The sequence below is a fragment of the Neophocaena asiaeorientalis genome, unplaced genomic scaffold (assembly GCF_003031525.2).
Source record: "Neophocaena asiaeorientalis asiaeorientalis breed wild unplaced genomic scaffold, Neophocaena_asiaeorientalis_V1.1 scaffold302, whole genome shotgun sequence".
NCBI classification, from domain to species: domain Eukaryota; kingdom Metazoa; phylum Chordata; class Mammalia; order Artiodactyla; family Phocoenidae; genus Neophocaena; species Neophocaena asiaeorientalis.
The window spans coordinates 2,687,568-2,701,684 of record NW_020174038.1 but is presented as its reverse complement, the minus strand read 5'-3'; the positions used below and the strand labels follow the sequence as shown (position 1 = coordinate 2,701,684).

At 54.0% G+C, this 14,117-nt stretch overlaps 1 protein-coding gene across 4 annotated transcripts in view; it reads left to right on the top strand.

Annotated features, from left to right (window-relative positions):
• Window positions 1-11,739, top strand: part of RALGAPA2 (Ral GTPase activating protein catalytic subunit alpha 2) — a 282,773-nt gene extending 271,034 nt beyond the window's left edge. For all 4 annotated transcript variants that reach the window (XR_003004327.1, XR_003004326.1, XM_024753744.1 and 1 more), the window contains 2 exons: window positions 5,829-5,862; window positions 8,796-11,739. Coding sequence is in view for 2 of the 4 variants with exons in the window: in XM_024753744.1 (XP_024609512.1) it covers window positions 5,829-5,836 (8 nt within the window). In the remaining 2 variants the exon portion in view is untranslated. The remainder of the gene's footprint in view (window positions 1-5,828; window positions 5,863-8,795) is intronic.
• The last annotated feature ends 2,378 nt before the right edge of the window (window positions 11,740-14,117 follow it).

Below are 14,117 nucleotides of genomic sequence, written 5' to 3'. Positions count from 1 at the left end.
GGCCCTGAGGCCCATGTGAGGAGCAGCGAGGAGCCCAGCGAGGTGGGGACGGAAGAGCAGGAGATGGTCAGAGTGGCCCTCGACCCAGGCACAGACCTCAGCTGTCACTCTGGTGAGAGTGGCAGCTCCCCGGGGGTGTGAGGCAGTGGGTGACACGTTGTGATTCTTGTTTGAAAAGATCACTCTGGCTTCTGCGGGGCGTATTCCTCAGGAGGGGTGGGCGGAAGTTCATGTGGTTCATGTGTGACCAAGGAGTGAACGTGGGTGGTTGAAAAGCTGTTCTCCCCAGACCTTCACTGTGGGCCCACAAGAGAGACCCCCAGAGAAGCCCCCTCAGCCCGGTGCCACGGAACGCAGCCCTAACCCAGCCAGCACAGGTGGAGGGAGCGCAGTGACACCCCTCCTTCAGGGGAACTGGGCGGGATTCTGACCTGTGCTCACCCCTTTAAGACCCCCAGACTCACACCAGAACCCACGAGCTTGCATGAAGGACCACGGTGGGTACCTCTCCATCGTCTGGAGAGACTTAACATGACTCCCAGTTACCCAGAAGGGCTGGGACATGGGGTGAGCTTCCCTGGCATTTCTGATACAAATTGTCTCTAGAACAATCCATGGACAGTAATTCTTTACATCCCTGCGGGGATTTGCAGCTTCCTGTACATGCTTCCCACCGTCTGCCCTCAGCAGAGTAAGAGTGAGCCCCTCGGCAATTTGGAGCTGTTCTCAGCCTTGGGTGTTTTTTGTTGTGTCAAGGCCAGGGTCACGGCTTAAGTTTCTCCCCAACGAGACTCATCACCCACCCCGAAAGGACCCTTGCTTGTGGGGAACACGCTCACAGAAGTGAAAAGCAGGGTGCGGGGAGGAGGCCTGCCTTAGAGGCAAAGGCAAAATGTTCCTCCCCACAGGCAGAAAGGACGATCTCGGAGCCCTTATGGTCTATACAGGGTGTAAGGTGGCAAACGCAGCCCCTCTTTGGCACGGATAACTGAGAAATCCAACTGAAAGCTAACCAAAGTATTTCCTACGTTAGAAGTGGGCAGCGCAGGAAGACTTCACATGTAGAAAACAGCTGTGGGCTAAAGCAGCTTCCTTCACATCTGAAGACCAAAGGGCAGCTTTTATCCGTAGGACCCAGACAGCCCACTGCACCCTTAGTGCTTCCTCAGAGCAATACGGGGAACTCACCGTCCTCCCGCGTGTCACCACAGACATAACTGCTGTGTTTCCTGGAGCTGTTGATTACTGGGATATTTAAAAACCAATGCCCAGCAGCACACAGAATCCCAGTGTAATCCCACCTCACTGCCCAAGGCCACTCCTGAGTTGTTGTTGTTGGTTTTTTTTGCGGTACATGGGCCTCTCACTGTTGTGGCCTCTCCCGTTGCGGAGCACAGGCTCGGGACGCACAGGCTCAACGGCCATGGCTCACGGGCCCAGCCGCTCCACGGCATGTGGGATCTTCCCGGACCGGGGCACGAACCCGTGTCCCCTGCATCGGCAGGCGGACTCTCAGTCACTGCACCACCAGGGAAGCCCTCACTCCTGAGTTTTTATAAAACAGACGAAGTTAGAATAAAGCTGGGTGACAACCTTGCAGGGAGAGCAGTGTGTCACCGGAGGGGTAGCGCCGTTTGCTCTGCTTTGAGTATGGTTCGCAGCGTGCGGCGTGGCTCGGGAGGACGCTGGCTGGGGCTCCAGCTGAACCCCGCAGCTGCCCCCGGCCCCCTGCCTCCCTGGGTCCCACGGGGGATTTCTCCCTGCAACTCGGAGCCACTTCTGTCGTTTCCCTCTTGGAAAGGCTCTGGCAGTAGTGGTGCCCAGGCCAACTTCTATTCTTCTTTGTCACTTTTGAAAAACAACGTTATTGAAATATAATGTGCATACCGTACAATGCATCCATTTAAAGTAAGCTACTCAGTGTCTTTAGTATATTCACCAAGTTGTGCAACCATCACCACCATCTAATTTTAGAACCTTTTTATCCCTCCTGAAAAACAAAAACATAAACCCACTAGTAGTCAATCCCCATTCCCCCCACCCCCAGCCCTAAGCAACCACTAGTCCACTTTCTGTCTGTCTGGACCTGCCTATTGTGGGCGTTTCGTGTACGTGGAATCAGACAGTACGTGGTCTTTACTGACGGGCTTCTTTCACTTAGCACGTTCTCAAGGGTCGTCCACGTTGTAGCCTGTGTCGGTATTGTACATGTTTTTGTTGCCAGATAATATTCCATTCCGACCACACTTCGGCTCCATTCATCATGCGGACATTTGGGCTATTTCCACTCTTTAGCTATTGTGAATTTTGCCGCTATAAACATTTCTGTACTGTTTTTCCATTTTGAGATGTGAATAATTCCGTCTGGTAAAATGAGCAGTCTCTCCGTGGCCGGATAGACGGAGATCTCCGTGTTCACGCTCCGTGAGCTAGCAGGAGGGTCTGGAAATATCTTTCTCCACGAGGGCCTAACAAGACATTAATTTTCAGTGTTTAGTTAAATTCAGTCATAGATGCATAAATGTACATTATAGTCATGGAAGGGGGAGAGAAAAATGCCAGACAGGCATTTTCAAGAACGTTCCACCCGCTGGCCAGGCCCCCGCACAGGTGGGCGGGCACAATGCACGCACTTTCTCTGCCCGTCTGTCTCTCGGTCCAGCTGCCCTAGCTTTCTGCTTCAGAACCCAAGTTGATGGGCCAGACCAACGATCAAAAAGAAGAAGCCGAGCCCAGAGCCAGGTCCGGGGCCAGGACACAGCCCCTTCTGCTGGGCTGGAAATTCTGGAAGCCATCCTTGGGCCATTTGGCCGTGGTAATGAGGCTGGCTAGTGCCCACTGGCCTTGGGTTGCCAGTGCTGAGTTGAGTGTGTAGGCTTACCCCGTTCCTGGTCCTCAGAGCCATTCCAAGGGGGCTGAAGAGCCCAGACAGCTCTCTGATCTCCCGCTCGGCCCGCCTTCCTGCTGGGAGGGTATTTAGCGCTCGCCTAAAGCTGGAACCCCAGCCCACTGTTTCTCTCCCTCACCATGGCAGCTCTCAAAACCATTCCCTTCGCTAATTATCCTGAACCAGCTCATCATTTCCCACACTGATGGCTCAGTAACAAGGACCCAGGGAGAGCAGCCACTTTTCTTCTCTGACCCTGCCCAGCGTTATCCCGGGGGACAGTCCTGGACGGCAGCCTTGCCTCAGAGATAAGATGCCTGGTGCAAATCCTTGCTCTTTTGCTCTCCGGTGAGTACAGCCAGAGAAAACAGGCCACAGAAAGGCCCACCGGTTTTCGGAAAGCCTCTGACAGAGCTGCATAGAGCACAGCAAATCTCCAACCAAGACAGTGGTTTCCTGTGTCTCTTGAAACCCTTGTGGATATCCAGGTGTCAAAGGAGCCTCACAAGGCCCAAGAAGTAGGACATCTTTCTCTAAAAGCGACTTCTGGAGTCTCCAGACGCCCGCTCTGTGTCTGAGCCGCTGAGTGACCGCAGTTGGCCCGTTGGCATCCAAGTTACTCCTGAAAGGGTCTCCCCAGGGGCATCTCTCTCAGCTGCTCTCAGATGTGAGCGGGGCCGACTCCTGATTCCCAGCACCACTCACGTGTAAGAAAACTCTGAATTTAAGATACATATTAACCCGTACAATCAGTGTTTCTCCACCTTTTATTCTTCCTGCCGTACCAGAGAGGCTTCTAAGGCATTTTTATTTCCTAATTTGTCTCCTCCCCTGAAACACCACAGAAATACCGTTTACCTGTATATTCTCTGTACTTCTATCTGCGCTACAAATAAAGAGTAAGATATTTTTGCCCCCCAGTGGCATGCCATTACCTTTGCCACCAAAGCTTTCAAAGGCAGGGGTTTCATCTGCTCTGTTCACCGCTGTCACCTGGAGCCTAGAACAGTACCTGGCACATACCAGGCACCCGGTTGAGGAAATAATTAGGGTTGGTGTCTCCCATGCGCCTGGGCATCATGCAGCTCCAAGCACCGTGGTCTCTTCTGGTGTCTCCACCACTGCCCAGGGTGGTGGGTACCTCTTGCTGACCCCCAAGGAGGCATCGGGAAGCTGACAGCCTGCTCCTCTGTGCCACACACAGGGGCTCCGCCCTTTGGTAGCACTGTCTGTTTGTCAAGGGCAAGTGACATTTGAGCCCCATGGAATAATTACGGCAGCCCCCAACTGCCTCTGTTTTTGCATCTCCTTAACTCGCCCATGGATTGGCAGTTCCTGAGACATTCTGTCTGGTCCAGCACAGCACACCGGGCTGCATCTGGGGACACACCGGGAGAGGGGCAGGCTGTCCTCATCAGCAATTACAAACAAGCCCTCCATTGTCAGACGCACCATCTGTTTGCTTGCTTCCACCAATCGGGTGCCTGTACGCCCAGCATCACCAGGGCCGAGGGGCTGCGGGGGGCGGGGGGGATCGAGAAGCCCCTTCGTGGGGAGAGGGTCAGCAGCACGGGGCCCTGGGAAGCCCAGCCCCTCCACTGGAGGAAGACCCGCCTAGAGATGTCCCACGATTGCCATCTTCCAGGAGCACATGGTGCATTGGGGGAAGACAGGCAATCTAGATCATCGCATCGTCTAAAGGTCCCTCAGAAAACATACCAGTCCAGCACCAGGAAGCAACACTGCCCGAGAACTTCCTGTGCCCCTAGAGCTCGATCACCGTGTAAAGAAGGAGCCGTTAACAGTGGCTAGAAATCAAGTAAGACAGAGAAGCCTAGTGCCTCATCGCGATCAGTTGTCTATCCTGAAGTTTCCAATCCCACATAATTTTGGAGGGTGGGGAGGAGTGAAATTTTCATTGATGGATTGTACGGTACAGCTTCAGAGAAGCCCAGATTTCTTCCGGAGAGCCCCACCCAAGATCTGTCGGTGGTCCCTCCTCCGACAGCATCCGTCTTAGAAACTGGCCCTGGTCACCGTGCCTGCCTTGCTGGTGAGGTCAGCAGACAATCCAAGTTTACAACGGCGGCCGGACAGACAGCAGTCCATGTCATTGATAAATGCCCTTTGTCCAGATATGATGGTGGTCTAGTGACACAATTCAGCAGCATTGTGGCGGTGAGGGTGAGGAGCTGTCACCTGACGCGGACAGAGACTGTGTTTGCTAAGGAAACCCACGTGGGAAATAGGATGGCCGTGGTGAGGGGGGAGTTGGGATAGTTAAGAAAACCTATCACGAAAGAGCTCAGAGCCTCTCTGGGGTCTGGCAGGACTGCTGGGGTCCTGCTACTCTGTGCGCGAGGGTCCGATGTCGTCTCTGCAGGGTCCCTTTCGCAGCCACACTGCACAGCACGCTGCGTGCTTCCCCCCTGGGGACTGTCACATCGCAGGTGCCACCCGTACTGAACTAACACACCGCGTACCACTCAAAACCTGTAAAATGAAACTTGGAGACATGTAAACGTGTACACTTGGAGGGTGTCAGTTATTTTTTCAAGGCATCCATAGAATTCCAATTGCTGGTCTTGAAAACTCTTCTCTTGACTGTATCTTAGACCAAATATTTAGGAAACATCAGGCAGCAGGGACAGGATACCAAGGTCAGTGCCACCCAGTGTCTGCGGGGCTCCCAAGAGCATCTGTCACACATCCTGGGAGAGCTAACGTTACCTTCGTTTCACACCTATCTGGGTGACACCAGCTAGAATTCTGTCCTGCCGAGGGACTTGTAGGGGAATTTCCAATTTGTAATGATCTCTGAAACTGCAAGAACACTCAGGCCGCCCAGGAATAAACGTATTTTTAGCACTGTGCTCATATCAAGTTGGGCTGTGCGTGTGCCAGGCTTGCATTCACTTCATTTTATGTTCTTTCCCTTCAGATACGTAAAGGCCTCGGCGCGGTATTTGTACAAGGTAAGACTGACACTTCAGCGGATTGGCCAACCACCCTGCTTATTCACTAACCCATCTCCCTCCGTGGCTCACTCAACGCTGAGATGCCCACAGGTTCCTGCCTCCTGCTCTCCTCCACAGGGGCTCTGCCCTGCGTGTCTGCGCTGCCTGCCCACCCGGGAAACCCAGGCTGGCCTTTCTTCGGCCCCTGTACTCCGGGTGGAATCCCACACCAACACCTGCCATCCCAGAAAAGGTCTTTGTCACCCGCCCTTTTGTGTGCGGGGCCTCGGGGAGCCAGTGGACCTGGGGCCGCCCCCTTTTTTGTCGCCGAGCCAGGAGGAGCAGGGTCTTGAAATGGGCTGATAAGCCGCAGCACGTGCAGGCTGGCCTTTGACCGTTGGCCTTAATGGGGCCTCCGAGGCCTGGGCTGGGGAGGGCAGGTCGTCCCGGGTCTGCTGAATGAACAGCTGAGAAAGGAAGAGCAGACAAAAGCTGGGGGAATCTCAGAGGGTGGAGAACCCCGGGATTGCTGTGGTTTAGGACCCAGAGGGCAGGCCAGCCACGGCAGGTGTGACCTCCGTGCGCCTCCCCTTTCTGCCCCGGTCTGGAGTCCAGGCCCTTCCTGTGCGCCCCAATGGATGGCAGACACCCCGCAGCAGTGGGGTGGCCTGGGCTGTACCCACTCATGGGCTCATAGGTGGAAGGGAGAGCAGATGATGGGGCAGATCAGGGAGCAAGGTGTCATTTATCAACCGCATCACCCACAGTGGGGCCGCAGCACAGACGCCGTCACTGCCTGAGTAGATGTGGAGGGGGAAGTTAGGGTCTAGATTTCTTGGTTTAGCCGAAGCACTGCCCACCTCCCGCAGGCAGGGCCACTGCCACAGGGAGCTGACCCTCCAACCCAGCTGCCCTTTCTTAGCCCCTCAGCCACGGAATTGCCCCAGCCCCGGGCTCACCGGGGCCAGCCCCCAGAGCGGCACGAGCCACAAAGCCCAGGTGCCCATGTCGGCCGGGCAGAGCAGCTGTACAGTCCCCTCCAGCAGTGGGGATGCGTGCAAAAGCCTTTATTTGCTGGGACCCCGTCCCAGCACGTGTCCTCCTGTCCCTCCACAAAGGTGGCCAAGTGGGGCTCCAGTGTCCTTTGAACAGACCCCCGGCTTCCAGCTCGAGGAAAGGCCGGGCAGGGGCAGCGGCTGTCAGCAGCCAGGAGTGGAATCACCCCCATTGCGGCCAGCCTGCTCGGTCCGCAGCTGCTGCCTCCCCATCAATCACGGGGTACAGTGGACACAACGGGAGCCAGGGGACGGGCCAACAGAAAGGTGGGGACTGGAGGAATGCCGGGGGCGTGCAGGGCAGGCTCCTGCCCGGGCGTGACCTTCCCGGGGCACCCGGTGGTGGGTCCACTGCCCTCAGATGCACGAAGGCCGCTTTGCTGCAAGAGCTTCACAGCTCGTCAAAGTTGGCATCACCCTGCCCACCCGCCATGCCGCGCGGTGCAGGACCGAGAGGGGCCCCCTCCTGCCTCCCTGGTAGGGGTGGAAGGTTAAGTGTTTCCCTTCTGGCCCAGAAGTACTCTCACTTAATATCAGGTCTTTGAACATCACTTTATCTCTTTCATTTACTTGCTTTTTTGGGGGAAGGGGGGTCCCTCTCCCAATCGATCTGATTCCAAAGTGGGTGGGGTGGTGCCTAGTTAATAACGTGAAGTCTTACACAATTCGAAGTGAAGGTATTCAAACTAGAATCGTACCTGGGATTCAGTCAGGGCTGTTCGCCCTGCGGCCCGCTCCCCTGGACTACATGCTGATGAGATGCCCACCTCTGGCTCCAGGGTGATGGGGCGATGTAACCAACACTGCCTCCACCTCTGATGGTGGTACAGCTCTGCTGCTTTTAGCGAAAGCAGCCTGTTTTCAAAGACGAAAACAGCAGGAGAGAGACCCACAACTCTCCTCTCTGCCGCGACCTTCCTGGGACCAGAGGGAGGAGACAGAAGCCCGGGCTGGGGGACCTTAAAGCTGAATTTCAGAACAGCACTGGGGAAGGTGGTCTCCTTGGATCCAGGCATGTTTGCAGGTATTGATTCCAGAGGCACTCCCTGGAAACAATGAGGTCAGATCCGAAAATGACAGAAGATGCTGTGAATAAGGTCACTGCGTACATTAATTTCAAAGGCCAGTAATGATGGAAATGGCAGTAGCCAAAGCCCCAGAAGTGAAGGATGTCGGGAGAAGGTTAGAAAGCCTGCTTTTGAGGAAGCTGGGGCGCAGCCCAGCAGGGTTTAAAAATAGGTTATTAGGAGGGTGACGAAACGGTCCTCCCTCGAAGCACTGCCCAGGGGACCTGCCTCAGCAACCGCGGCCCGGTGTTGCAGCAGCGGGCGCCTGGGTTCCTCCGAGCAGCCCTGGGGACTGGGGGCGCGGCGGGCGCGCAGGCTTCAGCTTCATTCCTTTTTCCCTCTGCAGCTAAACAGCTGTAGGCGCTTCTGGATGCATTCAATTAGTCCTGACCTCCTGTCTCAGACCCCTTGGGGAATAATCGAGTTGTAACTCCTGGTGTAAAGTACCAGCACGTAGATCCGTGTAAATAATACCACCGACTGATCCACAAGCTACCCCTGAAGTTTTTCTTGCTCTTTCATTGACTCTGGGCCGTGCTGCTCCTTTGGCTTCCCCCGTTCCCCGCACTGTCATCAGTGCCTTTTCTCTTCATTCTTTATTGCAGATTGGACGGTAAGGCCCAGTGAATTTCAGAAAGGTTCATAGCTCCCTTTATGCTGCAGGAAAGTCCAGAGCAAAGGCTGGGAGGAAAGACCTTGGTCTGTGGGTTCATTCAGCAAACACCCCTGCACGCACAGCTCCGGGCGGGGGTCCAGCCCTCTTCCAGGGGCCGTGGCACGTCCTCCCTCCAACCTGTGCCCACGTGGGCCTCCCTCTGCTTCCTTCCAGGGCCCTGGCCGCCAGGCTGAGCCTCCTGCACGGCACCTCTCGGGGAGTGTGAGACGGCTGAGAGTCCCCCACCTCCCCACCCGAATCCCCAAACCCAGACTCCGGAAACATCACTGCCCTGCTGGTGCCCTCAGCCGGTCTCCCCATTCACCGTCTTCTGAAGTTGAAGAGGAATCCCACCGAAATGCTGTGGATCGGACTTTCAAACTAGGCGGTGGCATCTCAGGAACCCTGGGCTTCGAAACAAGAAAAGAAAAAGTCACCAACAACCGGAGACTCGCCCACTGTCACGCGGCGCCGGTGGGGCTGCCCTAGCAGAGGAAAACGGAGAAGGTTCCGGGCTTTCCAGGAGGGCAGGGGGCAGCTGACTCTGTCCGCCGGTCATTTATAAACCCATCATGTCTCACCGAGGGGCCGGTTGTTGGGGGAATGTTCCCTGCCTTGATTTTGCTCATTCTTCTTCTGTTAGGATTTATGGTTAGTCCAGAATTTCATCATCATGGAAATTGGCTTTCCCTAGAGTCTCGAGCCCGGGAGAAGTTTTACCTCCGTTGCTGTGTGTATTCCACCTGGTTCCTGATGCCCGCTAACTGAGGAGGGGTTTCCTGCCCCTGGCCCTGCTGGAGGCCCTCCAGGTGATGATGGTGAAGCTTCTATCACAGAGCGCTCAGGTGATTCTAGAAACACAGGGTCCTGTCCCTGCAAAGCTCCCTTCCAGGCACCTCCGAAGGCTTTGCCCTGTGGTACCCTGCCGGCAGGGGCCTCACACACGTTTCCTGACACACAGAGCTTTAGGGTGACAGATCCCGAGCAGAGGGTGTGTGATCCCTACTTTGTACCCATTTGCCTCCCCAAGGAAGGCCTGTTGCATCTTTTTTAAAAAAAAAAAAAAAAGAAAGAAAGCCCCACCTTCCGTCTGTGCTTGCCAGGCGCTCTTGCTGGGGTCAGGGTGTTGGGTGCAGGCCCTCTGCTTGTCATCTAGGCCCTCGGGCCATCTGCAGAGTAAGTCCAGGGCTCAACAGGGGAGCTGCCAGCTAAGGGCTTGGAAAGGTCTCCGTGCAGGTGCTTCCCCACCTCTCCACTCTTGCCCTCACCTGTGCACACCCCCAGCCTACCTTGGCCACCTTCCCGCTGAGCCCAATCTCCCACAGAGCTGCCGTTTCCCCTGACCACCCAGGTCCAGGTGGCTGGGCTGGTACCCGACGTTGGCAGGAGAGGTGGGCAGACCCAGGAGCCAGCCTTGGTGTGGGGACAGTGGAGAAAGGCTTTCCTGGAAGGAGGGGACTTCTAATTCTCGAGGGAGCTTGTTCTTCTGTTTTACAGAGGATTGCAGGTAGGACTTGAGGCCAGGCCCACAGAAAGGGGGAGCTCGAGCACTGCTGGGACCCAAGAGAACCAGGTTCATTCCAAACAGAGGCCGTGCCCTGGGCTGGCCTGTAAACGGGGCCGATTTGTTGCTTTACTGGGGGCTTAGTGGCAGCATAAAGGGTGACTGGAAGTGACAGCCTTTTCTGCTGTGTTAACAGCTGTCACGATTCTTATCTTCCTGGGCACCCCCTCCCCGACCTTAAGTGATGTGGGCTGTCTGCTTGGTGTGCTTTGGCCCACGTGGCTCTGGACTCAGCACTCTCGCCGCTGCTCCACGTGGTACCTCATTCCTGCAGGAAGGGCATCGTGTGCTCCTGGGCTCCCGAGTGCCACGGAAGCTCTAGCTTCTGGGAGAATGTGTCACCTTCAGGCTCTAGAATACCCCTGTTGCAGAATTCTTGGATTTAGTCAGTGTCAGGATTCAGAATCGTATTGAACCCCCCCACCCTGGACTCTTTCACCATGATTCCACTTCATCTCCAGGAACCAGTCCTGACCTGGAGTGGGAAATCCGGTTGTAGGTAGCAAATAGGTAGACCTTCCTATAATCCCTAATGATTTTTGGCAGCCCCATGACCCTAGAGGACAGCCAGAAGTTTTATGGCTCTTAGCAGTAACAGCTTTGGTTTGGAGATTTGGAACCGGGAGACAGGAACTCTAGCGACCAGTTTTGCTTGCACTCACATGCACTTGAATCGTTCATGTTATTTGGGGTGGAAAATTGAAATGATCAAGTTTTTTTTTTTTTTTCACTTAGAAAAGCAAATATCGAGCTTCTGTAATAAATGCCTTTCAGCAAAATTGCCGAGGATCACTCATCCGGTGGGGACCCCACCTGAGTCACAGTGCTGACTTGTCACATTAGTAGGTCAGCCATCTATAAACAGAAGTGGCCCTAAGTGGCCCAAAATAGATAAGACTTGCTGGCTTCCAGGCAGGGCCAGGCCAGTCCCCTCACTTCTCTGCACGCTGATTTCCATCTGAAGCAAAGATGTTGTTCTATAGTCTCACTGAGTAGGTTTTTGTACTTAAAAAAATAGTAATTCCACAAAATGATGACATTTGAAGTGGTAAAACCTTAAGTAGACAGCAGTGAGGACTTGTAGCTCGGGTAAGCGACTGTCACAGCGTCTTCCTGCGGTTAAGGCTGCAGTTCCCGACGGCCACTGGGAAGGAGGGGGTTTCAGCCTTGACTCTATGAGAGAGGCTGGCTTATGGGACCTTAGCCTTACCAACAAGATCCTGTGGATCAGTAGACAATGCAAATCACGTCTTCCTGACCTTCCTCAGGTGTGACCACCTGTGCTTCGTTCACTGTCATATCTGTATCATCTGGAGGTTTGAAGGACGCTTTCATGTTTACTGTGATGTCGTAGATGTAACTGTGCTACCTTCATAGCTACTGAAGGGGAATGTCCACATCCGAAGGGAAGTTCAACAGGAAACAGCCATGTTTTAGTTGCACTCAGTACCTATGTATGACATACACATTAAGTGAATGTTTTCTTGTGTTTTCAGGTCTACAATATTTAGTACATGTAAATGAGGATGAAATTTGATAAACATGGTAAATTAAGTTATAGGGTGTCATTTGATTTCTATCTTGCTGTCTCTTATTATTTAATTTTCCTGATGCTCCACATCTGGGCTTATACCTCCATCGGTGTAGACTTTGCCTGTAACACACTTGGCAGGCATGGTGCCCCGTGGCGAGGGGTGACCCTCGCCCGGAGAAGCACACGGCCCACCGATGGCCACTACCTGACTCTCCAGTTTGCCCTCTGTCTTTAATTCTGATTTACTGTGACAACTTAATAAAGTAGAAACACAGTACTCATGTGCCACGTTTCTCTTATTTTCATTATAGTTTGTAGGAAAATAAAGTTTATCCTGGCATCTAACAAAAGATGGTTTACATTCTTATCAGACGAAGTTGTTCAAAAGCATTTTTTTGAACCAAAGCCTTAATATGTATCCAGAATGATAGCCAGTGTGGATACAGGGAGGTTTGCCAGTGTATTCATGTAAAAATTGACCTCTCAGTTCATACCCTGGAATGCCAAGACCAAGAATCATTGATCTCCTATATCCAAGTCCCTCCTGTTTTCGTGATTAAATAGCCAGGTGTGTATCAAAGCCCACAGTGAGCCCCGGCCTGGGCTCCCGTCTCTCCAGGGCAGCCTCTGCACCAGCCACCCTTCCAGAGGTCTGGAGTCCCTGACCCTGCTGAGCAAGAGGGCAGCTTTGAGGGTTTGTCTTGTGAAGAAGTGGTAGGAAGGATGTAATAACGCCTCCTGTTGGTGTGCTGAAGCCCGGTTGTGGCCCCAACTCAGGACTCCAGCCACATTCGGACCACCTGGCTAGGTGGCCCCTGCCAGCATCCTGGGCTACTCCCATGCTCTGGACAGCAGGGAACTTCCAGGACATTAGACAGTCAAGTTCTGTAAAAAGCATCCATTCGTCCATCTGCAAATATTTGTTGAGTACCTATTACTTACAAGACATTTAGTGACCTCCACGGGGATCCAGCTGCCTTCCTGGGAGCCGAGTAGAGCCTGAATCCATTTGGCTTTTTTTAGCTTTTGACTGTTAGCGAGAGCTCGCTTGAAGGTATGTTGTGCCTTTAATACTTGGTCCCTCATAAAAGGAAGCTGGATGATTTTCTTCGTTACAGAGGCTTCGAAAGATGCTGAGTCCTACCCAACCCCCCACCTAGATTCCCATCATGAGGTCTCGGTAGAAACCCATCGTCTGTTTCTTTCAAGCCTCCCGAGCATTCTGAGCTGCAGAAGGATTGGGGTTGAGGCGCTTGGACCAGCCCCATCGAGATGCATTGGGCAGCCCTCACCCGCAGTCCCTCCCGCATGTGCATCCTGGAGGGGCTGGGAGTGTGAGGCACTGGGGAGACCAAGAGGGCTGCCTCAGGGCAGCACCCGCTCTCCTCTCTAGATGCAGATGTTTGTCCACTTCTGTACACCTCTGAGGTAGTGCTATGGTCCTCTGTCTGTGTGTAAACTAAATCGGGGCCACTTGATTTGTTCAACAGTTTATGTCAAGGGGAACTATTATCGTTCACCTTCTTTCTATAGATGGCAATGGTTTTAATTGCCTTTCATTTTTCAAATCAAAAAGTGGAAGTCATGAATGTGGAGCCCAGTGGACGTGCTCTGATGCACCCGGCTCACCGAGGCCCAACTGTCTAGTCGGAAGGGCCATCCCTCCACTCCCACCACCTCCTTCTACAGCTGTTGAAACCCAGGCTCCCTGGAGCCCCGCAGCTGGAAAGTGGGGCTCCAGGCAGGGGCCCCATTTCTTGATGACACTTATCTCAGCAGCAGTCGCTGTTCTTAACCAGTGTACGCGTTCCTTTCGGCTTCGTGAAAATGTAGTTTCGTGTTCCTTTCAGCCACCAGGCACGTTTCCCTGAGGCCAAGTCTGGAGCCACCTGGCAGTCCTCACGCAGACCAGGCCGCCCAACGAAGACCAGGGAACTTGTTTCCTGGGAGATCCTCCCTGTGGGCAGAGGACGCTGGGCCTGGCCTTTCTCTGGGGCCCCAGGAACTGCTGGACGGTACCTCTCTGGAAAGATGAATTTGCTCACATCTTCAGATCTGAACAGTGGGTTTCTGGCAAAGAACCGGCATGAGAGCAGGCTTCCCAAGCTTGGTGGCGGTGATGCCTGGGCAGGCCTGCCACCCTCTGGAAGGACCCTCTGCTTTCTGCACACACATATCCTCAGAGTCATTGAGCACTTGGGGAAGTTTGGCCAAAATTTTCTGTTCATTGTCTCCTGAAAAAAGTTCTATGTTCAGGAGTTCAAGGGAAAGGAGGGAAAGACACATCAGTGGCCTCACATACCCTTAGGGTGGCCCTCGAGGGCAGTGGAAAGAAGCCTGCTCCCAAGACCTACATCAGATGTTCTTTGTACTCAGCTCCAGCCACACCTCCTGCCCC